The sequence below is a fragment of the Petromyzon marinus genome, unplaced genomic scaffold (genome assembly GCF_048934315.1).
Source record: "Petromyzon marinus isolate PM22_M1 ecotype Great Lakes invasive population unplaced genomic scaffold, UKy_Petmar_22M1.pri1.0 PM_G_Scaffold_96, whole genome shotgun sequence".
Classification (NCBI taxonomy): Eukaryota; Metazoa; Chordata; class Hyperoartia; order Petromyzontiformes; family Petromyzontidae; genus Petromyzon; species Petromyzon marinus.
This window is the reverse complement of record NW_027423053.1, coordinates 376,303-403,777: the sequence shown is the minus strand read 5'-3', so window position 1 is coordinate 403,777 and position 27,475 is coordinate 376,303. Positions and strand designations below refer to the sequence as shown.

General features: G+C 49.6%; 1 protein-coding gene across 1 annotated transcript; it reads left to right on the top strand.

Annotated features, from left to right (window-relative positions):
• Positions 1-10,494: 10,494 nt before the first annotated feature.
• Positions 10,495-22,246, top strand: LOC142922447 (lysosomal thioesterase PPT2-like). The gene is made up of 8 exons (XM_076063248.1): positions 10,495-10,860; positions 12,420-12,567; positions 13,310-13,408; positions 15,514-15,618; positions 16,198-16,281; positions 16,762-16,846; positions 17,443-17,500; positions 21,197-22,246. The coding sequence occupies exons 1-8, from the start codon at positions 10,534-10,536 to the stop codon at positions 21,338-21,340; spliced, it is 1,050 nt and encodes a 349-aa protein (XP_075919363.1). The 5' UTR covers positions 10,495-10,533; the 3' UTR covers positions 21,341-22,246.
• Positions 22,247-27,475: the final 5,229 nt, after the last annotated feature.

The following is a 27,475-nucleotide window of genomic DNA, read 5'->3' as shown; positions in this document are numbered from 1 at the left end:
ACACACAAACATAGTGTACACACACAGTGTACACAGTGTACACACACACACAGTGTACACACAGTGTACACACACACACACAGTGTACACACACAGTGTACGCACACATTGTGTACACACACATTGTACACACACAGTGTACACACACAGTGTACACACACACAGTGTACACACAGTGTACACACAGTGTATATACAATAATGTCCACGTTGTTGTTGTAGCTGAGCCCACGCACCCAAGGGAGGGAGCAATGAAGATTAATCTAAATCAACTTAAACTCCAATCCCGCTCTGTGACGTCACCACTCAGCATTACTTCATCGGAGTGAAACGCCAGGGGGAGGTGTACCTCGCTAGTGACGTCATGTCACCAAGGTATTCCACCGCGCTCTTGATCGTGACGTCACCTCTGCTTGGGTCACTGCCGATTGAGTTCCAGTGCCATTCCTTATTTGGGCAAAGCTACGCCCAGTGACGGCAACTCATTAACATAATGTGTTCGTTAAAGCCGTCGCGAGTTTATTGCGATGAGTTCATTGCTCACGACATATGGGACGAGTTACATTAACATAATTTATTTATTCTGTAATTTATTTAGTTACGGAGCCGCTCATTGTGGGAGGAGCGTGTCTCGTACCCCGGATGTGACGTCACGTCACCTGCTGCTGCGTGACGTCACGAGGTAACAGGAAGCTATCGCTTCCTGCACTGAAATCCGAGGTGAGAAATTCTCATTGCGATTGTTGTTGTTGTGGTGGTGGTGGTTGTGGTGGTTGTTGTTGTTTACCAAGGTAGAGCCTCGCTCTCTCTCGTAGGGATGTCAGTTGAGTAGCAACGAGCATGGGAATCGATGTCCAGGTTGGAACTTTACAACGCGGGGCCTAGCCACGCGGGGCCTTGCCTCCTGCCCTCGCCTGATTGCATTCACTTTAATTATCTCGCTTAAGTTTGATTTGTCTTCACCCGGCTCGCCACTTTGTAACTTTGTTTTATTGTAAATATTCACGCAGTTTTTATTTTCTTTTGTTAGCAGGCCAAGCCCGCTTGAGCTGCTATACCGCTCTTGTTATCAGAAGCGACCTGCCCACAACAACACAAGGTGAGGCTTTGTCAACGTGTGTGAATGTTTTGACTTAAAACTTTGGTGACTGCAGGAATTAATATTCCTGGTTCTTTCGGTAAAGTCACGTAGATAGAAAATAAAATAAGGATAAAATTAAATGAAAAATTGAAAATAAAGCAAAAAACCCACGAGGTTTCGATCGCAACACAAGTGGTCTTTATCTTATTAAATTTAATCTGTTATTTTTATTTTCTATCTACGTGACTTTACTGAAAGAACCAACAATACGTGTGTCAATGTATCTATCGGTCAAAGACGCTAAGCGCGTGCCGCTGTTGACTCTGAATGTGTGGAGGGGAACACCTTCACCACGGGGAGAGAGAGACAGAGACACGGATAGCCTCCGCTATGTTGATTGATCCTCGATTCATTACTTGGTGGAGTGAGGAAGAATTAATGCTGAGCAGATGAAGGTGGCCAGGCATGGTGCTGGTCACACCACAACCTGTTTACTCATGCCAGTGTGTGACAGTGTCAAGTTCGTGTTTGCAGTAAAGTCTATTAACTCTGTTGAACACGGAGGTTATATCAAAACAATAGTTTATTTTTGTTTTCCTCTGGAACTCTTACTAAGAATGGAAACAGGAGGTGAACACAGCACACACATGCAGCTGAATTCGGAACTGTTCATCCCAGCATTCAAGGACATCTGAGCCTGGATTCACACCTCTAAGTTGCGATTGAACATTAATTCATGCATTTCTGCAAAACACAAATAGTATTGTTTTCAACACCCTTTGCTATGTCAGCTGAATTTAGCTTTCAGAAATATTCCTTTTGTAGTCAGACAGCCAAATTTGTGTGCTTAGAGTTTTGGGTTAACATTCATCTTGATGATATGAAGGCTTCCAGGCATATTAATGACATTTTCCCTCTCATTGTGTGCCCTAACAGCCCGTGGAGAGAAACCCTTCAGGTGCACTCTCTACGTGAAGGCGTTAGCACGTTCATCAAATCTGATGAATTTGAGAAACTTTTCATTACATCATGAATATATTAATAAGTATAGACGTGTAAGTCACGTGTGCATTCCTCTGTGCCTGACGTGTAGATGGTGTGGATATTCTTTTTTTCTGTCTGCAGCTGACGCTTCCTCTGCAGAATTGGTCTGATGGAGCAAAGGCACTCAGCGCAGCTCGGTACGACAAGTCAACAATGCGACCAGCGTGCATACAGCACGGACCGGACTGGAAATCTGACACGGCACCAGAGAAGTCACACAGGAGAGAAACCCTTCAAATGTACTGTGTGTGGGAAGGCATTTTCATGGTCATCTGCTCTTAAAAAACACCAGAGAACACACACAGGAGAGAAACCCTTCAAGTGTACTCTGTGCGGCAAGGCATTTTCAGATTCGTCTAATCTTAAAACACACCAGAGAACACACACGGGAGAGAAACCCTTCATGTGCAGTGTGTGTGGGAAGGCATTTTCAGATTCATCTGCTCTTATAAAACACCAGCGAACTCACACAGGAGAGAAACCCTTCAAATGTACTGTATGTAACAAGGCATTTGCATGGCCATCAGTTCTTGAGACCCACCAGAGAACACACACAGGAGAGAAACCCTTCAGGTGCAGTGTTTGTGGGAAGGCATTTTCACGGTCATCTTCTCTTAAAAAACACCAGAGAACACACACGGGAGAGAAACCCTTCAAGTGCAGTGTGTGTGGGAAGACATTTTCAGATTCATATAATCTTGTAACACACGAGAGAACACACACGGGAGAGAAACCCTTCAGGTGCACTCTGTGCGAGAAGGCGTTTGCACAGTCACCACATCTTAATATACACCAGAGAACACACACGGGAGAGAAACCCTTCAAGTGCAGTGTGTGCGTGAAGGCGTTTGCACATTCATCTACTCTTGTAATACACCAGAGAACACATACAGGAGAGAAACCCTTCAAGTGTACTCTGTGCGGGAAGCCGTTTGCAGATTCATCAACTCTTCGAAGACACCAGAGAACACAAAAGCATCAGAAGATCCACAAGGAGCGGCGTCGGAGTCTGAAATCAGCTTGTGAAAGTCAAAGTGCCGCAATAATCCCATCCCTCATGAAACAAGAACCAGACGAAAATCTCAGCTTGGACACTTTTAAAGGTATAAAGGTGAAATATGAAGAGGTGATGGTGAAATGTGAAGAAGTGATGAGCGAAGAAGTGAAGGTAAAAAGTGAAGATGAAGATTCAACTCCAAAATGAGACCTTTACATCGTAAAGCAGGAGGAGAATTCTGACTGTGAATCAGAGTGAGGCAACTCCCAGCAGTTTGTGGAAGTGGAGGTGTGGGTGGACTTGCTCCTAGACAATACAAAGTCAAGTGGAGACCCGGTAGATGTGTAAGCCAGAGACGATGTCGCTACAATAGATGCACCTTTGTCACAGGCCTTTAATGACAAGAACGTGAAGTTGGACACTCAATTCCTAGGTTCAACCTGCAGAGTAAGAGCGGCCAGCCTTTGTGGGCCCGTGGGTTGGGTAGACCTCTAACCAGGAGCAAGAGCGAATAAGCTCCCAAACATTCACTATGTAATAATAATTGCTTTTACACGGTGCTTGCCGAATCGCCTCAGCAACTCGGAGTTTTGTATCTCATCTCAAACGCTCGAAGAGCATCCCCAAGTAGCAGCTGCCCCTGTGTGGTACAAGGTGGTGGCCCTGCACCGGCCTGCATGTGGACAAGAGCCTGTCATCTTCTTTGGTTCTTTCGGTAAAGTCACGTAGAATGATAATAAAGTAATAAAATAACACAAAAAATTCTCACGACGTTTCGGCCACAACACAAGTGGCCTTCAGGTGAAAGGAACAAACCTGTCGGGACGACAGACCTACAATGAACGCTGCTAAGATTCTACGTGACTTTACCGAAAGAACCAAAGAAGATGAATCCTTGCAGTCACGAAAGCTTTAAATCGAAAAAAAGAGCCTGTCAGTAGGGGGCGATGATTGATGTATCATCTCAGTTGTGTAGTTTGTAGGTAATGTTTAGAATTTGCTACATTTTCACTCAGATGCCAGCATGCAATGGCCTACTCGTTTGAATGACACAATAGTATGTTTTACATACACTGTGAAGCAGACTGCAACTTTTTTTAAAAGCTTCTTGTTAATACGATGTAACGTGATGCAGTATATTTCACTGCAGTAATCGAATTTTGTTAATATGCCTGTCAAGAATTTAGAATGTATACTTGTCTGGTTTTGTGCATACTTGTAACATTTGATCTGTAAGGGTCAAACATTGAACAAGTGATGTTAGGACAAAGTGTGTGTGTGTGTGTGTTTGAAAGTAACCTGTACAGAGAACTCAGGTGAGACCCGTCGTTCTTGTGATACAGGTCAAACGGTGTTTTTGTGTTCCACGAAGCATCTGGAGCAACTCATTGTCTTTGAAATAGGGAGCACGCTCGGATCATTCATCAGTTACAAGGCATACCACTTGAAAGTTACACGTATAGGAGGAGGTACATTCTCTACAACACGAATTGTAGTTTTGTCTTACGTGTTGACGTAGATTTTGTCTAACTAGGACTAGAAATGCTCCTTGCTGATTCACGTCTGGATGTTCGTAACCATCGGTTGAAGCAAACCCCACTGCTGTTGTTGAGACGCTGTGCACCAATAATGGTCCATCACATTGACGGCCTTCAGGCCAGGGAAGTCACAACATTTGCACACGAAGGACGCATTCACGCAAGTACCCCATGCTCCGTTTTGAAGTTTTAAAATGAAACATCTTTGAATTGTGTTGTGTTTTGAATTAGATTATTTTATTTCTTCATTAAAAGCTTGTATCAATTTACATATGGAAGACTTCATTAAAAAGGACATTTCGTGTGAATTTTCTGTCAAGTAGATGGCCTTGCCGGGGGTTCGGTTCGATGCGGACTTTCAACTGTTTGGGATAGCAGGATCGAGATAAGGCGACACGGAGCTGGCCGTGCGAGAAGACCGCCGTCTGCAGATCGATTCCAACGTAATCGAACGTCTGTCCCTGCGCCTCCGTCGTCCATGCAGGGGGTGCGTAGGTTTGCAGCGCCCCCTGCATGAAAACAACGGAAAGTGCAGCGTTCATCACAGATAGATAAAGTTGTGCGCTTATATTTAAAATGTTATTCTTTTATAAGGTGATGTTGAAATCGGAAAGTGTTTAGCCAGTTGATGATTTCAATCAGATTGATTCATTTATTATTTATTATGCACCACATATCTGAGCTTTTGTGGTCCTGTTGAGCTAAAGTTGGAAAGAGTCCGTGACTATAACTTCGCTCAATATTGTAAACGTGTTTCTATTATTTAGTTATTGTTTAATACAAAGTACTTCAGATAAATGTTTCAAGATGTACTTGAATGGCACGTTCGTTCTTCCGGCGTTTAATGGCTTGGACGTCGTGGCAAATGGCTTCCATCGATGTGGAAGTCAATGGTGGATGATGATTTGACATTTCGGTGTTGATTTGGAGTAGATTGTTTAACTGTTGCATACCAGGTGGTGAAATGCTTTGCCAAGCACCTGAACTGTTTGACCTAGTGAATTCATGAGGAGTTCGATACGAGTTTGAGCATTAATATTCTTGCGGAACGACAAAGGTCGCATATAAATTTTGATTTAAAGCTTTCGTGACTGCAGTAATTCATATTCTTAGTTTTTTCGGTAAAGTCACGTTGAAGAGAAACAACAAAATAATAAAATATATATAAAACAATAAAAAATTCTCACGACATTTCGACCATAACTCAAACGGTCATCTTCAGGTGTGTTGGTTTGCATAAATTTATTTTTAAACAGCGCATTTTTTTTTTATATATATAAAAAACGTTAGCGTCACGCACAGCGATTTGGCAGTTTACCCAGGACTAGTCCATCTATATTTTGAAAAGAGGAGGGGGGAGACGATTTTTTTTATAATGTATGCTGTCTGAAAGCCACTATAAGCGTGAACAATCAATTAAGAACTGAAATGGTTTATCAAATCTTTCCAATGATTGCTAAGATAGAATCCATCTTCTCGGTTGAAATTGTCTCTGTGCTTGTATATGTGGATAGCCTCATGAACGAATCTCTCATGGAAGCCAGATGGCTTACAAAGAACCTCTGTCTTGGAAAAGTCAATGGCATGTGAGCCTACTGAATTAGAACAATGATCTGCTACGGCCGAGGTGTTGGTCCTACCGTGTTTAAGGTCTGCTTTGTGTTCACGAATGCGGTCCGAGACATGGCGTTTGGTTTCTCCAATGTAACTACTACCACAGAGGCAACTTAGTTTGTAGACCAATTCTTCGACCACATCAATTCCATACACCCAGCCATCAGATTTACCATGGAAGTCGAAATAGATGGCAAGATACCTTTTTTGGATGTCCTAATTAAAAAGAGACCTGATGGTCTCTTTGTTAACAACACGCTTGCGTAATGGATTAATATTCTGCTGGGGTTTTTTTTTGTCCTCCCTCCTTTACCAGCCCAGCCAACTCACTCTTTCTCTCTTCCCTTATGTGGCAACTTCTAATTTATACAATTATACTTCCAAATGTGCATATCTTGTCTCCCGCTTTTTTTTCATGTGTTCCAAATAAAGACCAATTACAGTTGGAAAAAAGGAGCGAATGAAGGAGGTGGTGAGGGAATGATGAGCAGAATGAAGAGTCTTGTGATGAGTAGTGGTGGTAGTGTGAGTAGTGGTGGTGGTAGTGTGAGTAGTGGTGGTGGTAGTGTGAGTAGCAGTGGTAGTGTGAGTAGTAGTAGTGTGAGTAGTAGTATTAGTAGTGTGAGTAGTAGTAGTATTAGTAGTGTGAGTAGCAGTGGTAGTGTGAGTAGTAGTGGTGGTAGTGTGAGTAGTGGTGGTGGTAGTGTGATTAGTAGTGGTGGTGGTAGTGTGAGTAGTGGTGGTGGTAGTGTGACTAGTGGTAGTGTGAGTAGTAGTAGTGTGAGTAGTAGTAGTATTAGTAGTGTGAGTAGTGGTAGTGTGATTAGTAGTGGTGGTGGTGGTAGTGTGAGTAGTTGTGGTAGTGTGAGTAGCAGTGGTGGTGGTAGTGTGAGTAGTGGTGGTGGTGTGAGTAGTGGTGGTGATAGTGTGATGAGTAGTAGTGGTGGTAGTGTGATTAGTGGTGGTGGTAGTGTGATTAGTGGTGGTGGTGGTGGTGGTAGTGTGAGTAGTGGTGGTGGTAGTGTGATTAGTAGTAGTGGTGGTGGTAGTGTGATTAGTAGTGGTGGTGGTAGTGTGAGTAGTGGTGGTAGTGTGATTAGTAGTAGTGGTGGTGGTTGTGTGAGTAGTGGTGGTGGTAGTAGTGGTGGTAGTAGTGGTAGTACTAGTGGTAGTAGTGGTAGTAGTAGTGGTAGTAGTAGTGGTATTAGTGGTGGTAGTCGTGGTGGTAGTAGTGGTGGTAGTAGTGTGAGTAGTGGTGTGAGGCGGCCTGTGGTGATAGTCCACGGACTGAGAGATGGACCTGGCAACTACCAGACCCTGGCACGGAGGGTGAGGGAGGTGAGTGGTGGTGGTGAGTGTGGCGAGTGTGGGGTGAGGGTGGTGAGTGTGTGGTCAGTGAGTGGTGTGTGTGCTGTGTGTGGTCTGTGTGGTGAGTGTGTGCTGGGTTTATGGATCTCTGTGTGATGAGTCTATGGGTCTCTGTGTGATGAGTCTGTGGGTCTCTGTGTGGTGAGTCTGTGGGTCTCTGTGTGATGAGTCTATGAGTCTCTGTGTGGTGAGTCTATGGGTCTCTGTGTGGTGAGTCTATGGGTCTCTGTGTGGTGAATCTATGAGTCTCTGTGTGGTGAGTCTATGGGTCTCTGTGATGAGTCTGTGGGTCTCTGTGATGAGTCTGTGGGTCTCTGTGATGAGTCTGTGGGTCTCTATGTGGTGAGTTTATGGGTCTCTGTGATGAGTCTATGTGTCTTCGTGTGACGATTCTATGGGTCTCTGTGTGATTATTCTATGGATCTTTGTGTGATGAATCTATGGCCACTAAAGCTAATTAACACTGGGACTCACCCCTTACCAAGATGGCCTCTACAAACTCATAGTTCATAGTTCATTTATTTGGTATAGCCCTGTCCCTGTAAGCCATTCGGCTCTTGAATCGGGTGCAACCGCAACAAACAAAAAACATGAACAAGAAAACATCTTAAAGTGATTTTGTGACTGTGCAAACAGAAAATACAGGAAAAAAAATCAAAATATTCCTGAAATAGCACCGTACACCAACGCTGTGTGCAAAAATCCCAGTGGGATGCAAGTCAAACAACAACAACCACAAGACAACTAAGATTAAGGCCATCAGTCTTACTCCGTACTACAATAAACAAAAACATGGTCAAAACAAAAACACTTTTCGAAATCACCAAAATAAAAGCCATAAATGCAATGTAACAGTGATCATAGGGACTGTGACCGAATTTTTAACAATAAACTACATAAATAAATTATAACACCAAAATCTAGGGCCATAATTTAGGCCACTGAATAGCAGTGGCAGCTAGGGTTGTACAACTCCTCTAGAGCAGTTTTGAGTGAAGATCTCATAGGTAGTGATTCAAGTTGCAGTTTATTGGCAATAGCATTCCAGACCCTGAGGGCATCAATAGCAAAAGCTCTTCCTCCAGTTTTTGTAAGGCAATAGGGAATGTGAAGCTGGTAAATGAGCGAAGACCTGAGGTCAAATTTGTTCTTTGAAACAGAGAGGAGATCCAGTAGGTAGTCTGCGGAATTTTTTGTAAGTACATCGTGAATAAATAAGATCTGGTGCACAAGCCGTCGAACATTAAGAGATGTTAAGTTTGACCCAATGTAGAGATCACAGTGGTGAGTCCTATATGGGCAGTTCAATGCAAATCTTAAGGCCGAGTGATAGATGGAATCAAGCTTCTTCAGTACAGTACTTGGGGCTGATTTATACACGATGTCACAGTAGTCAAGTAGAGGCAGTATGGTAGCTTTTATCAATTCCAAACGGAACATTCGGGGGAAGCAGTGCTTGTGTCGATACAGAAAACCAATTTTTATTTTTGTCTTTTTACCAATATAGTCAATGTGATCTTCAAAACTAAGTTTTGAATCCAGGATGACCCCAAGATACTTATAGATCTTGACTTGCACATTAACATTGGGACTCACGCCTTACCAAGATGGTCTCTACAAGCTAATTAACATTGGGAATCACCCCTTACCAAGATGGCATCTACAAAGCTATTAACATTGGGACTCACCCCTTACTAAGATGGCCTCTCCAAGCTAATTAACATTGTGATTCACCAGGATGGCCTCTACAAGCTAATTAACATTGGGAATCACCCCTTACCAAGATTGCCTCTACAAACTCATTAACATTGGGACTCACCCCTTACTAAGATGGCCTCTCCAGGCTAATTAACATTGTGATTCACCAGGATGGCCTCTACAAGCTAATTAACATTGGGAATCACCCCTTACCAAGATGGCCTCTACAAACTAATTAACATTGGGACTCACCCCTTACCAAGATGGACTCTCCAAGCTAATTAACATTGTGATTCACCAGGATGGCCTCTGCAAGGTAATTAACATTGGGACTCACTCCTTACCAAGATGGCTTCGTGACGTTAAACAGCCAGCAGCGGCACCTCCCCTACTACCTAGAATGACGTCACGGCCGTCCACACATTGAGTCGGGATTAACGACGTCACGACTCTCCGAGCATTGACGCCTCCCCTACTAAACATGACGTCATGATCCGTATCAATAAACATTGAGACTCCCTCTACTAAAGATGACGTCATGACGCCCGTAAATAAACATTGACCCCAACCCTTCCGAGCGCGGATTAATGACGTCATACAATTACTATCGACAACCCCACCCTCCGGCTCGAGTGTTAATGACGTCATACAATGAACATCGACAGCCCTGCTCGAGTGTTAATGACGTCATACAATTCCTATCGTTACCCCCCTCCGGCTCGAGTGTTAATGACGTCATACAATGAACATCAACAGCCCTGCTCGAGTGTTAATGACGTCATACAATTCCTATCGTTACCCCCCTCCGGCTCGAGTGTTAATGACGTCATACAATGAACATCAACAGCCCTGCTCGAGTGTTAATGACGTCATACAATTACTATCGATACCCCCCTCCGGCTCGAGTGTTAATGACGTCATACAATGACCATCGACAGCCCCGCCCCACCTGGAGTCGACTTCCGCGGTTTGTTTTTTTGACAGCGGCCGCCTCGCTCCGCCTGGATAATTTATCTTTCATTCTTAGCGAGTCGACGGGGGAACGAAAGCAGGAGGGAAGGAGGGAGAGGGGAAGGAGGGAGGGAACGAAAGAAGGAGGAACGAGGGAAGGAGGGGGGACGAGGGAACGAAGGAGGGAGGGAGGGGGAAGGAGGGAGGGGGAAGGAAACAAGGAGGAACGAGGCAAGGAATGAAATGGAGAGAACGTCAGGGGCCAGAGTGGTGGTGGTGGCTGCGTTGTTGTTGTTGTTGCTTCCGTTCGTTCCTTGGCTCGCAGCGGTGGCGAGGGAAGGAGGAGGAGCGAATGAAGGTGGTGAGGGAATGATGAGTAGAATGAAGAGTCTTGTGATGAGTAGTGGTGGTAGTGGTGGTAGTAGTGGTGGTACTAGTGGTAGTAGTGGTGGTACTAGTAGTAGTGGTGGTAGTAGTGTGAGTAGTGGTGTGAGGCGGTCTGTGGTGATAGTCCACGGACTGAGAGATGGACCTGGCAACTACCAGACCCTGGCACGGAGGGTGAGGGAGGTGAGTGGTGGTGGTGAGTGTGGTGAGTGTGGGGTGAGGGTGGTGAGTGTGTGGTGAGTGGTGTGTGCTGTGTGTGGTGTGTGTGGTGACTGTGGTGAGTGAGTGAGTGGTGTGTGTGCTGGGTTTATGGGTCTCTGTGATGAGTCTATGGGTCTCTGTGTGATGAGTCTATGGGTCTCTGTGATGAGTCAATGGGTCTCTTTGATGAGTCTGTGGGTCTCTGTGTGATGAGTCTATGGGTCTCTGTGATGAGTCTATGGGTCTCTGTGTGGTGAGTCTATGGGTCTCTGTGTGATGAGTCTATGGGTCTCTGTGTGATGAGTCTATGGGTCTCTTTGTGGTGAGTCTATGGGTCTCTGTGTGATGAGTCTATGGGTCTCTTTGTGGTGAGTCTATGGGTCTCTGTGTGGTGAGGCTATGGGTCTCTGTGTGGTGAGTCTATGGGTCTCTGTGTTGTGAGTCTATGGGTCTCTGTGTGATGAGTCAATGGGTCTCTGTGTGATGAGTCTATGGGTCTCTTTGTGGTGAGTCTATGGGTCTCTGTGTGGTGAGTCTATGGGTCTCTGTGTGGTGAGTCTATGGGTCTCTGTGTGTGGTGAGTCTATGGGTCTCTGTGTGATGAGTCTGTGGGTCTCTGTGTGGTGAGTCTATGGGTCTCTGTGTGGTGAGTCTATGGGTCTCTGTGTGATGAGTCTATGGGTCTCTGTGTGGTGACTCTGTGGGTCTCTGTGTGATGAGTCTATGGGTCTCTGTGTGGTGAGTCTATGGGTCTCTGTGTGTGGTGAGTCTATGGGTCTCTGTGTAATGAGTCTGTGGGTCTCTGTGTGATGAGTCTGTGGCTCTCCGTGTGATGAGTCTATGGGTCTCTGTGTGATGAGTCTATGGGTCTCTGTGTGGTGAGTCTATGGGTGTCTGTGTGGTGAGTCTATGGGTCTCTGTGTGACGAGTCTGTGGGTCTCTGTGTGATGAGTCCATGGGTCTCTGTGTGGTGAGTCTGTGGGTCTCTGTGTGGTGAGTCTATGGGTGTCTGTGTGAGTGAGTCTGTGGGTGTCTGTGTGACGAGTCTGTGGGTCTCTGTGTGATGAGTCTATGGGTCTCTGTGTGATGAGTCTATGAGTCTCTGTGTGATGAGTCTATGGGTCTCTGTGTGATGAGTCTATGGGTCTCTGTGTGATGAGTCTATGGGTCTCTGTGTGTTGAGTCCATGGGTCTCTGTGTGGTGAGTCTGTGGGTCTCTGTGTGTTGAGTCCATGGGTCTTTGTGTGGTGAGTATGTGGGTCTCTGTGTGGTGAGTCTGTGGGTCTCTGTGTGGTGAGTCTATGGGTCTGTATGTGATGAGTCTATGGGTCTCTATGGGTCTCATCATGATGATGATACTACTGATGATGATACTACTGATGATGATGATGATACTACTGATGATGATACTACTGATGATGATGCTACTACTACTGATGATACTGATGATACTACTGATAATGATGATGATACTTCTGATGATGATGATACTACTGATGATGATGCTACTGCTACTAATGCTGCTGCTGCTGCTAGTGCAGGCCCTGCCTGGGACCCCAGTCGTGGTGCTTGGCGCCTTCAGCGATGACGTCAGCATCATGGCTCTCTGGAGGCAGCTCAGGTCTTTCTGGAGGGAGATGGAGCGAGTCAACTCCAGCCACGGACTCACCATCATCTGTGTATCGCAAGGTGGTGGTGGTGATGGTGATGGCAGTGGTGGTGGTGGTGATGGTGGTGATGGCAGTGGTGGTGGTGGTGATGGTGGTGGTGGGGGTGGTGATGGTGGTGATGGTGGTGGTGGGGGTGGTGGTGGTGATGGTGGTGGTGATGGTGGTGATGGTGGTGATGGGGGTGGTGGTAGTGATGGTGGTGGGGGTGGTGGTGGGGGTGGTGATGGTGTTGGTGGTGATGGTGGTGTTGGTGGTGATGGTGGTGGTGGTAGCAGTGGTGGTGGTGATGGTGGTGATGGTGATGGTGATGTCGGTGGTGATGGTGATGGTGGTGGTGATGGCAGTGGTGATGGTGGTGGGGGTGGTGGTGGTGATGGCAGTGGTGGTGGTGGTGATGGTGGTGGCAGGGGTGGTGTGGTGGTGATGGGGTGGTGGTGATGGTGGTGATGGTGATGGTGGTGATGATGTCGGTGGTGATGGTGGTGGGGGTGGCGGTGGTGGGGTGGTGGTGATGGTGGTGGTGGTGTCGGTGGTGATGTTGGTGATGGTGATGTCGGTGGTGATGGTGGTGGTGGTGGTGGTGATGGTGGTGGTGTTGGTGGTGGTGGAGATGGTGGTGGTGTTGGGGGTGATGGGGGTGGTGTTGATGGTGGTGTTGGTAGTGGGGGTGGTGGTGATGGTGGTGGTGGGGTGGTGATGGTGGGGGGGTGATGGTGATGTTGATGGTGATGTTGACGGTGATGTTGATGGTGTTGATGTAGGGGCGATGGTGTGTCGAGCTATCCTCTCCATGGTTCACCATCACAGAGTTCACACCTTCATCTCCCTGGGAGGTCCACTGATGGGAGTCTATGGAGGAGGTGCGGACACACAGACACACACACACAGACACACACACATACAGACACACACACACAGACACACACACAGACACACACACACATACAGACACACACATACATATACATACAGACACACACATATACAGACATACACACACACAGACACACACACATACAGACACAAACACATACATACATACAGACACTCACAGACACACACAAAGACACACACACAGACACACACACAGACACACACAGACACACACAAAGACACACACACAGAGACACAGACACACACATAGAAACACAGACACTCACATAGAGACACAGACACATAGCCACACACAGAGACACTCGCACATAGATACACAGACACACACACAGATAAACAGACAGACACACATACACTCGCACAGACACTCACACACACACAGATACAGACAAACACAGACACACAGACTCAGAGACACAGATTCACACACAGATACAGACAAACATACACAGCACTCACACATACACAGAGACACAGACAGACAGATTCACACACAGATACCCCGAGATATACTCATACAGAGAATTTGTGTCTCACCGTGTATCTGTGTCTCCCCGTGTCTCACCGTGTCTCCCTATGTCTTCCCGTGTCTCAACGTGTCTCCCCCTATCTCCGTGTGTCTCCCCGTGTCTCCACGCCTCTCCCCGTGTCTCCCTGAGTCTCACCGTGTCTCCCCGCGTTTTTCCGTGTCTCCCCATGTCTCCCTGTGTCTCCGTGTGTGTCTCACCCTTTCTCCCCGTGTCTCCCTGTCTTCCTGTGTCTCCCTGTGTCTCCGTGTGTGTCTCACCCTGTCTCCCCGTGTCTCCCCGTGTCTCCGTGTGTGTCTCACCCTGTCTCCCCGTGTCTCCCCGTGTGTCTCCGTGTGTGTCTCACCCTGTCTCCCCGTGTCTCCCTGTGTCTCCGTGTGTATCTCACCCCGTCTCCCCATGTCTCCCTGTGTCTCCGTGTGTGTCTCACCCTGTCTCCCCGTGTCTCCCTGTGTCTCCGTGTGTGTCTCACCCTGTCTCCCCGTGTCTCCCCGTGTGTCTCCGTGTGTGTCTCACCCCATCTCCCCGTGTCTCCCCGTGTCTCCGTGTGTGTCTCACACCGTCTCCCCGTGTCTCCCTGTGTCTCCGTGTGTCTCACCCCGTCTCCCCGTGTCTCCCTGTGTCTCCGTGTGTGTCTCACCCTGTCTCCCCGTGTCTCCCTGTCTCCGTGTGTGTCTCACCCTGTTTGCCCGTGTCTCCCTGTGTCTCCGTGTGTGTCTCACCCTGTCTCCCCGTGTCTCCCTGTGTCTCCGTGTGTGTCTCACCCTGTCTCCCCGTGTCTCCCTGTGTCTCCGTGTGTGTCTCACCCCGTCTCCCCGTGTCTCCCTGTGTCTCCGTGTGTGTCTCACCCTGTCTCCCCGTGTCTCCCTGTGTCTCCGTGTGTGTCTCACCCTGTCTCCCCGTGTGTCTCCGTGTGTGTCTCACCCTGTCTCCCCGTGTCTCCCCGTGTCTCACCCTGTCTCCCCGTGTCTCCCCGTGTCTCCGTGTGTGTCTCACCCCGTCTCCCCGTGTCTCCCTGTGTCTCCGTGTGTCTCACCCTGTCTCCCTGTGTTTTCGTGTGTCTCACCCTGTCTCACCCTGTCTCCCTGTGTCTCCGTGTGTGTCTCACCCCGTCTCCCCGTGTCTCCCTGTCTCCGTGTATGTCTCCCTGTGTCTCCCCGTGTCTCCCTGTGTGTCTCCGTGTGTGTCTCACCCTGTCTTCCCGTGTCTCCGTGTGTCTCCGTGTGTGTCTCACCCTGTCTCCCCGTGTCTCCCCGTGTGTCTCCGTGTGTGTCTCACCCTGTCTCCCCGTGTCTCCCTGTGTCTCCGTGTGTGTCTCACCCTGTCTCCCCGTGTCTCCCCGTGTGTCTCACCGTGTGTGTCTCACCCTGTCTCCCTGTGTCTCCGTGTGTGTCTCACCCCGTCTCCCCGTGTCTCCCTGTCTCTGTGTGTGTCTCACCCTGTCTCCCCGTGTCTCCGTGTGTGTCTCACCCTGTCTCCCCGTGTCTCCCTGTGTCTCCGTGTGTGTCTCACCCTGTCTCCCCGTGTCTCCCCGTGTGTCTCAGAGCCTCTGTGGGTTCAGAGCGCCTTCCCCTGGTTGCTGTCCGTGATCTCCGCCCTCTGCTACTGGCGTCTGGGACAGGAGGTGTCCGTTTGTAACTACTGGCACGGTACGCGTGGGGGGAGACTTGTGGGGGGGAGACTCGTGGGGGGGAGACGCGTGGGGGGAGACACCGGGGAGAGATGGGGAGACATGGGGAGACGCGTGGGGAGAGACACGGAGATACGGGGGAGACATGGGGAGACGCGTGGGGGGAGACACGGGGGAGAGATGGGGAGACATGGGGAGATGCGTGGGGGGAGACATGGGGGAGACGCTTGCAGACGCATTGGGGGAGACGCGTGGGGGGGAGATGCATGGGGGGAGACACCGTGAGGTGAGGGGGGAAGAGACACGGGGGAGATTCTGGGAGATGCGAGGAGACACGGGGGAGACACGGGGGAGACACGGGGGAGATGCTGGCAGATGCGTGGCGGGAGATGTGTTGGGGGGAGACGCAGGGGAGACGCGGGGAGATATGGGGAGACATGGGGGAGACACGGGGGAGACGCAGGGGAGACACGAGGGAGACACGGGGGAGACACAGGGGAGACGCGGGGAGATATGAGGAGACACGGGGAGACACGGGGAGATGTGGGGACACAGACCCAGTGATCCATGCTCATGTCTCTCTCCTCTCCCACCCCAGACCCAACCCAGCAGCAGCGTTACCTGCAGAAGAACCTGTTCCTGCCCATCATCAATAACGAGACGCCTCACCGCATGGCTCACGGTGATGGGCACACACACAGACGCCATCTTGCTTAGGGGACGGGCTGCCATCTTGGTCAGGGGATGGGCTGCCATCTTGCTCAGGGGACGGGCTGCCATCTTGCTCAGGGGATGGGCTGCCATTTTGCTCAGGGGACAGGCGGCCATTTTGCTCAGGGGACACGTGGCCATCTTGCATCGTGCTCAGGGGACGGGCTGCCATCTTTATAAGGGGCGGGTTGCCATCGTACTCGTCAGGATCGGGAGATCGAACCCACGACCTCTCGTGTACCAGGTGATGTAGTCAACATCTCCTAGCCACTGTGATGATGATGAGACAGAGATGCAGACTTGGTCTTGGATCGAACTCACATACCAGGCGAGGTAGTCAACATTTCACCACAAAGAGAGCGAGAGACGCAGACTCGGGGTCCGGGATCGAACCCACGAACCTCCCGCGTACCAGGCGAGGCAGTCAACATCCTCCCTCCTCCCTCTGCAGTGTTCAAGGGAAACTTTGTGCAGCTGAGGCGTCTCGTGCTGGTGGGAGGCTCGGGGGACGGGGAGCTGAGACCGTGGCAGACGAGGTGAGGTCCCTCTATGGGCTTTGTCCGCTGCTGGATTGAAGGCGCACCCGGTGCGGTGCCGGTACGGTGCCGGTGCGGTGCTGGTGCGGTGCCGGTGACAGTGCGGTGACAGTGCGGTTCGGTTGCTGATGTGGTAGTGGCGGTGGTGGTGGGTTCATTGTTAAAACGGTATGAATAGGCTGAAGATGATGGTTATGATGACGGTGGTGCTGATGATTCTGATGACGGTGGTGCTGATGATATTGATGATGATGTTGATGGTGGTGCTGATGATGATGGTGGTGGTGCTGATGATGCTGGTGGTGGTGCTGATGATGGTGGTGGTGCTGATGATGATGGTGGTGCTGATGATGGTGGTGCTGATGATGATGTTGATTATGATGATGTTGCTGCTGATGATTCTGATGACGGTGGTGCTGATGATATTGATGATGATGTTGATGGTGGTGCTGATGGTGGTGGTACTGATGATGATGGTGGTGCTGATGATGATGTTGATTATGATGATGTTGCTGCTGATGTAGATGATGATGTTGATGATGCTGGTGATGGTCCTGATTATGTTGATTATGATGTTGGTGATGTTGCTGTTGCAGTTTATTTGGATTCTTTGACAGCAACGCTTCTACAGTTATCGACATGGTCAATCAGCCTGTAAGAGACTCACACACACACTTACATACACAACAACAACCGCCATTCGCCATTACATACACACACACTCATACACTCATACACACACACTTACACAACAACAACAACCGCCATTTGCCACTAAGTGGCAGTGACGTCTCTACGACACTTATGCCAGGCTATGTGCACCTTGAGGCCACGTGAAGTGTCGAACGCCTGCTGGCAGGAGGTCACGGGGCAGACCCAGTTGCCACGGGTCGACTGACTGAGATGACTGGCTGATGCACCACCTGTGCCCCCTACTGTGCCAACTTGCTGTGCTTTTGCCACCCGGCGCTCCGCTCGTTGTTGTGAGCGTCGCTCCTCTCCCCTACGTTGTTGTTGGAGGGCGACTGCCTCCAACTGCCCAGTAGCGTCCTTCACGAGCCTCCTCCACAGAGGCCGATCTTCACACCGCTGGTACCAGTCATTGGCAAGTCCACTCAGCTCCACGTCCTCATGTACCACATCACTCCATCTCCTCTCTAGTCCGTCCCGCGCCCGTTTAGCCCCCTTTATCCGGCCGAACAAAAGCTGTTTCGGCATGCGGTGGCTGGGCATGCGGGCTACATGACCCAACCAACGCAGCCTTGCCTGCCAGAGGAGCTCACCGATGGGACCTTGCCCAGCTCTTTCAAGGATTTGTGAGCTCCTCACACAATCCAGCCTGGTTAAACCCAGGATGGATCGTAGGCAGGCCAGCTTAAATGTTTCTAACCGGTGAAGATGTTCCATTAGGGGGTTCCACGTTTCGCAAGCGTAGAGAAGGGAGGGAATGACTCTGGCCGAGAAGACCTGAAGCTTCGTGCGGAGCGACAGACCAAGTAGCTTCTACACAGCGTTACGCAACCGATGAAAAGATAATGCCGCTCGACTGATTCGGAGTGAGACCTCTGCTGTTAAACCTTAAAGAGGGGGACCACCAGGGCATCCTTCCAGTCCTGTGGAACCCGTCCAGTGGTCCAGACTGTTGTTATGATGTCATGTAGGGCAGTCTTTGCACAAACGCCACCCTCCCTCAGCATTTCGCTTGGGAGATCATCTCTGCCCAGTGCCTTTCCTGGTCTTAGACTCTGGATCGCCTTCAGTACTTCCTGAACAGATGGCACCTCAGACAGCCACTCACAGGGGGTGACTTCTTCCGATATTTGAGGCACCGCAGCCTTGGCTGGGTCATGCCCACTTTGTCCCATGGTATTATCCTGGCTGAGGGATGTCCCCTCCCCCAGGACCTCACAGCAATGCTCATGAAATCTGCAAACCTATTCCTGGGGGTCGGAGATTGGATCACTGTTCTTTCCTCTGATGGTAATAGTTGTGGCTCTGCAGGTTACTTTTTGATGGAATTAAAGAGCGATTTGTGATCGCGGGCCACTGAGGCAGACTCATCTCCTCAGCAACCCGCGACCACCACCCGTCCTTGCAGCGCCTCATGGCTCTCCGAACCTCTGAGCAAAGGCTGCGGTAAGCCTCCTCATTCTCCCGACGTGGGATGCTGTAGCCGATGAGAGTGGGCCTGTCGCTTTTTCTCAGCCAGCTTGAACACCTCCTCTGTCAGCCAGGGTCTCTGGGGAGGTCTGGACCGTGTACCCAAAGCAGCCATTGCAGCCTCATGAGTCACAGTTCTAAACCTCGCCCATTTACCCTCGACATCAGGAGGAGTGGGAAACGATGCCAACCCCAGCCTCAAGCGATGATGAAATTCTTGCTTGCAACTTTCAACAACTAGCTGAGACCATGCCACTAAGGGTTTGAATGGGGTCCTGGGTGAACCCCCACCACTAGAGTGGAAGAATGGCAGGCACATCTTACAGATGACAAGTCGATGGTCAGTGGGCAGATCAGCTCCACGGTAGGTCCTGGTGTAAAGGACATGGGCCCGCATCTGCTGTTCCGTCACGATGTAGTCCAGCAGATGTTCTTGCTTGGACCCGGCATGCATCCATGATGTTGTGTGAATGCGCCGATGCCGGAACAGCGTGTTGGTAATTACAAGACCATGAGCTGCACCAAAAAACTAGCAGCCTCCTGCCGTTATTGAGCTGATCTGGCCCATGCCTTCCAATCACTCCAGACCAGGTGCCAGCATCATGACCAACTCGGTCATTTAAGTTTCCCAACAAGATGACTCTATCCCGAGGGGCCACTTTAGCTAGCACCTGTGACAGGAGGTCATAGAAGGCATCTGACTCATCGGCCTTGCCTGCATCCCTCCACGGATGTTCGTCTTCAGTGGGGGCATAAGTAACCACGACCAACTCTGGTTGATGGGAAGGCGAGCCCAAAGTAGCCTGGGGATTACAGGTTCCCACACCTCACCGCCACGCTCCCACGCCCCCTTCATTCTTTTATTCAGAAGAAGAGCCACAACCTGTTGTTTGGCAGTCTCCTGCCCCGAGTAGAGGACTGTCCACCCTTCATGGTGGCATGAGCCAGAGCTGGTCCACCGGACCTCCTGAATACCACAGAGATCCAGACGGTACCGGTCCAGCTCCCAACAGAGGAGTGGCAGCCTCTCATTTGCAGTGAGCGTTCGAACATTCCATGTGGCCACACGTAGTGGCTTTTTGTTGTTTCTAGAGGAGCCCTGAGGGTAAATATTCAATCTCCTGGCTCCGCCAAATGGGGTTTGGCCAGGAGATGTCATAGACGCTTGTCCACCCGGGGCCTCCGGCACAAGCTTATTAATAAATAAATAAACACATAAATAAATCCCCCGTGGTTTAACGGTAATTAATTGAAGGTGGAGGGGTTACCAGCCCCTCGCACCCGTCCAGAGCCCCCATTTGGCCGCTGTGGTGGTCACAAATGCCATGAGGGGAGGAGCCAATCGGAATTGGCAGCGTTGCCCGTCCGGCACCACGAGGAGGTAAGGGGTTGATTTGCCAGACATACACACACACTTACACACTCATACACTCACTCACACACTCGCAGACCCACTCACACACTCACTAACTCTGTATCTTTGTGTATCTTTATCTGTGTGTATGTGTCTGTATATATAATATATCTGTGTGTCGCTGTATATGTGTGTCTGTGTGTGTATGTGTGTACCTGTGTGGGGAGCGATAGTGTAGCGGTTAGCGCTACGCTGCGCTATGAACCTGGCGACCCGGGTTCGATTCTCGCTCACAACCAACACCAGTGTCGATTATCTGAACCGGTCCTGGGCTTCCCCTAGATCGACTCAGCCTGAAATGAGTACCTGGTGCGGTGTGTAAACATTGCCACTAGGGAGACAAAGGCGGTCGGGCGTGGTGCTGGCCACCCACCCCGTGTACCGTTTCGGCCTTCATAGGTGCTCGCTAACAGCACTTGCCCCTACAGTCTGTTAAGGCTATATGGGGGATCTTTGTCTTTTATCTTTGTGTGTACGTGTGTGTATGTATGTGTGTATGCATCTGTATTTATAATATATCTGTTTGTATCTGTGTGTCTGTATGTGTCTTTGTATCTGTGTGTCCGTGTCTACGCATCTGCATATAATGTATCTTGCGTGTATGTGTGTATCTGTATATAATGTGTGTATCTGTGTGTGTCTCCATGTGTTGTGTGTGTCCGTGTGTACGCATCTGCGTATAATGTATCTTGTGTGCATATCTCCCAAGCGCCACTTGCCGCTGGTGGCCTGCTTACACTACCTGGGGTACCTTTACCTGTGCCCCCCTCTTCCAGGTCTACGTCCAGGATCTGTTTGGCCTGCGGACGCTGGACAGGAGGGGAGGTCTGGTCACCTGCTCCGTGCCAGGGGTGGTGCACAAGGCGTGGGTCCATAGCGAAACGGCCTTCGTGCGATGTATACAGCCTCACCTCACGTAGACAGAGACCCGGGGAGAGAGACACGGGCAAGCAGACGCGGGGAGAGGTAGACACGGGGAGAGGGAGACACGGGGAGAGAGAGAGACACGAGGAGAGAGAGACAAGGAGATATGGGGAGACACGGGGAGAGAGACACGGGGACAGAGACACAGAGACATGGGGAGAGAGACACGGGGAGACACAGCGAGAGAGAGACACAGAGAGAGAGAGAGACACGGGGAGGAAGACAGGGGTAGTATGTGTCTGTGTGTCTGTCTGCATGCCTGTCTGTGTGTGTCTGTGTGTCTGTCTGTGTGTCTGAGTGTCTGTGTGTGTCTGTGTGTCTGTCTCTGTGTGTGTCTGTGTGTATGTGTGTGTAGAGATAGGGGTAGGAGTAGAGCGTTCATTTTGCTTCAGATGTCTCAATGGGGTTGCTGTAAATTCCCCCCCTGGGTAGAATCCACGTCAGTTACTGTCACGTCACGGCCATTTTCATAACGTTACAGGAACGCACGCACACACATACACACCCACACACACGCACCACGCACACACACACGCACCACACACACACCACACACCCACACCCCTCACACACCCACACGCACCACACACCACACACACGCACCACACACACACCACACACACGCACCACACACACCCACACACACGCACCACACACCCACACACACACGCACCACACACACACACACGTACCACACACACGCACACACATACACACCCACACACCCCACACACACGCACCACACATACACACCCACACCCCTCACACACCCACACACACGCACCACACACACCCACACGCACCACACATACACACGCACCACACACACACACCACACATACCTAACCAGTCCGTGTGGCCGCGTGTAAGAGCCTGTCCTGCAATAAAGTTAACTATAAATACTTGCCGGTCCGTTTCATTTTTATCTAAAACGCTGCCCAGGTCACCAACGACTGCACAAAAACAAAACATTTGGGTCCACGTTAAGAATGACCTGCGTCACCGTCATGTAATCAATATTACTGGCCGCAGAGCGGGGGCTGAACAGTGCTGCCCTTGCCTCTTTGGACCAGAGGTCACTGCAAGGGATGTGTCAGAAGTAGCTCTGTGGTATCCAATTCCGTGGGCCAGCCAACGTGAAAACGAAAGGTTGCACTGCTTTGCGAGAGATTGGAATACTTAAAGTCTCAAGATACCGATCGAGATAAAATGACATTTCATCTAAAGCTGTGCTAGTTTTGAAAAAAAGAAAAAGATTTGCCAAACACAAATGAGGGACTCCTGAATTAGCTTCTTGTCATCCAACTGCCGTCTGTACCCTGTCTTTTGGAAGACCAGCAGGCACTTGCTGTTGCCTGGCAATTCCACCTGAATAGAACGGGGGTAAGAAAAAGTTAAAGTACATTTTTAAAGATGGACCTCGTTCATACTGGTCAGTGCACACACCACACCTGATGTATATAACCTATATTCGCATTCTAATGTTACATTTCAGATAAACGGAGCAAAGAAACGAACACCTGCAATACAAAGGTTTAAAAAGATAGTATGCTTTTGAAATTGAATCGGCGCCACAAATTGCAGCAACTGATCAAACTGCCCAAGGTGCAAGGGGTGGGTGAGTAGCTGAACTCGGACTCGCCATCCTCTGGAGACGCAAGCCATTGGCGAGCGCCAGCTGCTGGAGCATGCTGACATCCTGCAGTCCCCACTCCGGGTTCCTGGCACGACAACCACAGGGGCTAGCAATCCTCACCTGCCATCAACGCCCATCCACCCACCCCGCCAGCGATGTGGCCCGCGTGGAGCTAGCTCTGAACACAAGCGCCATGACCAGCTAGAAGGACGCCATGGGGCAACCACCAAGCACATCGCTACCGCCTCCAAACACATCACTCGCATGGATTGGTTAACTGTGTGGAAACGCCTATAGACTTCAGCAAACGAGGCTGCTAATCACGATGCGGTGGAACGTTTGACATTCATATATTTTATTCAATAACTATAGTAATTTAAAGCCACTGCTAGACGAAGCCATTGCCACAGTATGTGTATTATGGTTGTTTGCCCATCTTCACCACACTACTGGCCAGTGCGGGATTGACGGAGTGAGGCCCAGGACCGGTTCTGATATCACTTGCCACCGATGTTAGCCATGGCCTGGAATGGAACTCGGGTTGACGGTTCTAAACCGCAGTACGTCGACCGCCGTGCCATCAGTCCACCCGCCAATCGTGGAGTACAATTTTAACCCCGTTATTTCAACAAGGTCCATTCTGCATGCATACATTAAAATATTTAATAAAATATTCAATGGAGTACAGCCTAGGCGTGGCCAAGAGCCTTGGAAGACCACAGACGGTAGACAGTGGATATCAGCACCCATACCGGTCGCGTACTTGGCCAGAGGCGAGACAATGTGCTCCCTTATCAATCACCCACCAGCATGGTGAGGTATGGTCAAACAACAACAACAACAACCACCGTGTGACACTCCTCAACTACAACCCCCGGTACCCAGAAGCTCTGAACCCACCAGCCGTGGCGTTGGTCACGATGTTGATGGCTCTGCTGGATGAACGAAAGCTTTGCCGAACCGCGAGCAGAATCGGCGAGGGAATGCTGAGCTCACCTCTCGCGCAAGACGGCGTCAAGATCCGCGTTGCTCTGCGGGAAGACGATCCCGTTCACTTGCGTAAGGCTGCGTGAGGAGGAGTTCAAACAGCCGTGAGCGCCTCTGCTCTTGTTTAACCCGGTGAGAACTAAGGCTGCTGCGTGAGGAGTGAAAACCGCTGTTGGCAAGCGTCATTTTTATGAACCTGCTGAGAACACCAAGCGATCAGGATGAGTCTCGTCTGCACGGGTGACCTGCGGCAGAAGTCTGCCAGTGGACCAGTGCCCGCCACGCGTCATCCCGATTTGAGCAATTTGCCGGCGATTCTCTGATTTGCAGCGTGCGGCGAGCACGCGGCCCTACTCTTGTTTAGAACGACGTCACGGGATCTTTGCCTTCCACTGTGAAGCAGGCGGTGCACATCTATGGTCTATACACCCGCAGTATTAACCAGGGTGGCTGCGTGTAGGAGGGGAGGGGGGGGGAGTGGTTTAAACGATGGACCTCTGCAACAAAAACAGCAAATCCGTTAGCGCTCGGTCACGCTCGGTAGCGGACGTACCCCTTGCAGAGCCAGGAGGCCGCTGGGCTTGAGCAGAACACCAGCATTGCTGAACAGACCCTGGAGGAGCACGCAAAGACAAATATTCCCCATGTATGCTACACGGAGTGTTAAGGCAAGCGCTTGCTGGAGAACGGCAATGAAGGTGGGCACGGCGCATGGGGGTGGTGTTGTGGCCAGCGCCGCACGCACGTGTGCACACGTGTGCGTGTGCACACGCACGCATGCATGTACATGCATGGCACGCGCAGTGCGTACACACACACGCTTGTGCGTGCGTGCACACGCACGCGCACATACGCATGGCACGCGCAGTGCGCACATACACACGCTTGTGCGTGCGTGCATACGCACGTACATGCATGGCACGCGCAGTGCGCACATACACACGCTTGTGCGTGCGTGCATACGCACGTACATGCATGGCACGCGCAGTGCGCACATACACACGCTTGTGCGTACATGCACACGCACACATGCATGGCACGCGCAGTGCGCACATACACACGCTTGTGCGTGCATGCACACACACGCACAAGCATTTAACCAAATGAGAAATCACGAGTGCAGGACACAGTCTGCGTCACGAAAATTAACAAAAGCTAAAATAAAAAAAACTACAGCTTGGAAACAAATTTTAAAAAATCGGAGAGAAATTTACTTCCACATGAGAAATGGAACAAAAATTACACGCACATAAATATATAAGTAAAGTAATAAGTTGCAACATCAGTTGACTCGGGCAGATTAGACTTATAATTGTAGAATGACGCGCAAAGACCCCCCCCCCTTATAAGGTCTTTAGCAGCCTGTCGGGGCCAAGTGCTGTGAGCCAGCACCTACAGAGGTCAGCACTGCGCACGAGGGAGGAGTGGAACCAAGACCACGGCCGCCTTTGTCTTCCCAGTGCCGATGCCGACACAAAGGACGGCCAAGGCACCGCGCTCAAGGCCGAGTAGACCCGGGGGAGGCCTAGGACCACTTCAGGCGTTCCTCACCGATGTTGGCCATAAGCCACAGCCGTGTGTACGTAGGCACGGACACATTCTCCAATAGACACGCAATCAGAGCAGTGAGCAGGGTGGCCATTGCCAAACTAAACACTGGAGCTCCGTGGCACAGGGCAATTAACGTGAAAGTCACGCAAATGACGAGCTGATCATTTGGTCAAACCTAGAGTCGCCGTGACCTGGCGATGCTGCGATGTATCGCGACAATATAAGTTCCGTTTTCATGACGGTAGTCATTCGGTGATTATCTTTGCGCGTATATTTTGTTCTAAAACATCGCATTTCCTGACGAAACGTTTATGAAATAACAAACCCAATGGTTAATGAAGCAAGCAAACATTCTATTATCCGTGAAATTAATGCTGTGTAAAACGTTTTCATGGGTATATGACGTGGCGATTCAATTATGTAATCAACTTCCGTAGTTAATTTACCCCTTCTGTTACTGTCCGTGTAACTGTCAGCACGTGTTTGCAGCATTACGGCGGGCACAGGCTGAGCGAACTGTAGTTGAATAACTATTGTGCAATCTCTATTCGCACCGAGACCAAAACGAAGTTTTAAAAAGGCGCAAGATAAAAGCGAAGCTACGAGTAAAAGTGACGTTGCGAAAAAACTGTCATCGCAAAACGTGTCACGTGGCACTGCCATCTGTCCGCCACATTGAATCCGCAGCTGAATTAAGGCTTCCCTGCGATGTGTCTGCTGCACTCGTCGTGACAAAGAGCTCACAGCGAATTGCGGGGTGCAAGGCAGCTTGAGTGTCTTACGGATCTGAACACCTACGTAGTTCTAGATTTAAAGCTTTCGTGACTGCTAGGATCCATACTCTTTGGTTCTATTGGGTAAAGTCACGTAGGTGAAAATAAAATAACAAAAAATCACGACGTTTCGGCCACAACACAAGCGGCCTTCATCAGGTGAAGGGACGAGACTGTCTGGAGGACAGCGCTGGAGTGGGAGAAGCCACGCTTAGATCGCGACCTTTAAGCTGTGTGAGAAGAAAAACACAAAGCGCCTTGACAAAGGAATTAGCATATAATTTAGCATTGAAATGGCTCATTGAAATAGCTAAGTTAAAGTATACACATCCGCAGAGGCACCCCTTGACAAAGGAATTAGCATAGAATTTAGCATTGAAATGGCTCATTGAAATAGCTAAGTTAAAGTATACACATCCGCAGAGGTACCCCTTGACAAAGAAATTAGCATAGAATTTAGCATTGAAATAGCTCATTGAAATAGCTAAGTTAAAGTATTTATTTTCACCTTCGCGACTTTACCCAATAGAACCAAAGAGTGTGGATCCTAGCAGTCACGAAAGCTTTAAATCTAGAATCGCAAAACGTGTCACGTGGCACTGCCATCTGTCCGCCACATTCAATCCGCAGCTGAATGAAGGCTTCCCTGCGATGTGTCTGCTGCACTCGTCGTGACAAAGAGCTCACAGCGAATTGCGGGGTGCAAGGCAGCTTGAGTGTCTTACAGATCTGAACACCTACGTAGTTACTTTAACTTGACGCTTGTTTACCCAGGAGCGTGTAACTTGAGTGCGAATACTGTTTCAGGAAAGCCCTGCCAAACTCTTTGGTTCTATTCGGTAAAGTCACGTAGGTAAAAAATAAAACAACAACAAAAATCATATCCTTAGCTCTTTCGGTAAAGTCACGTTGAAGGGAAACAATAATATATAATATATTTTATTATTTTATTGTTTCCCTTCAACGTGACTTTACCAAAAGAGCTAAGAATATGAATTACTGCAGTCACGAAAGCTTTAAATCAAAACAAAAAAATCACGACGTTTCGGCCACAACACAAGTGGCCTTCATCAGGTGAAGGGACCGTGCTGTCATGAGGACAACGCTGTCCTTGTGACAGCGCAGTCCCTTCACCTGATGAAGGCCACTTGTGTTGTGGCCGAAACATCGTGTTTTTTTTGTTG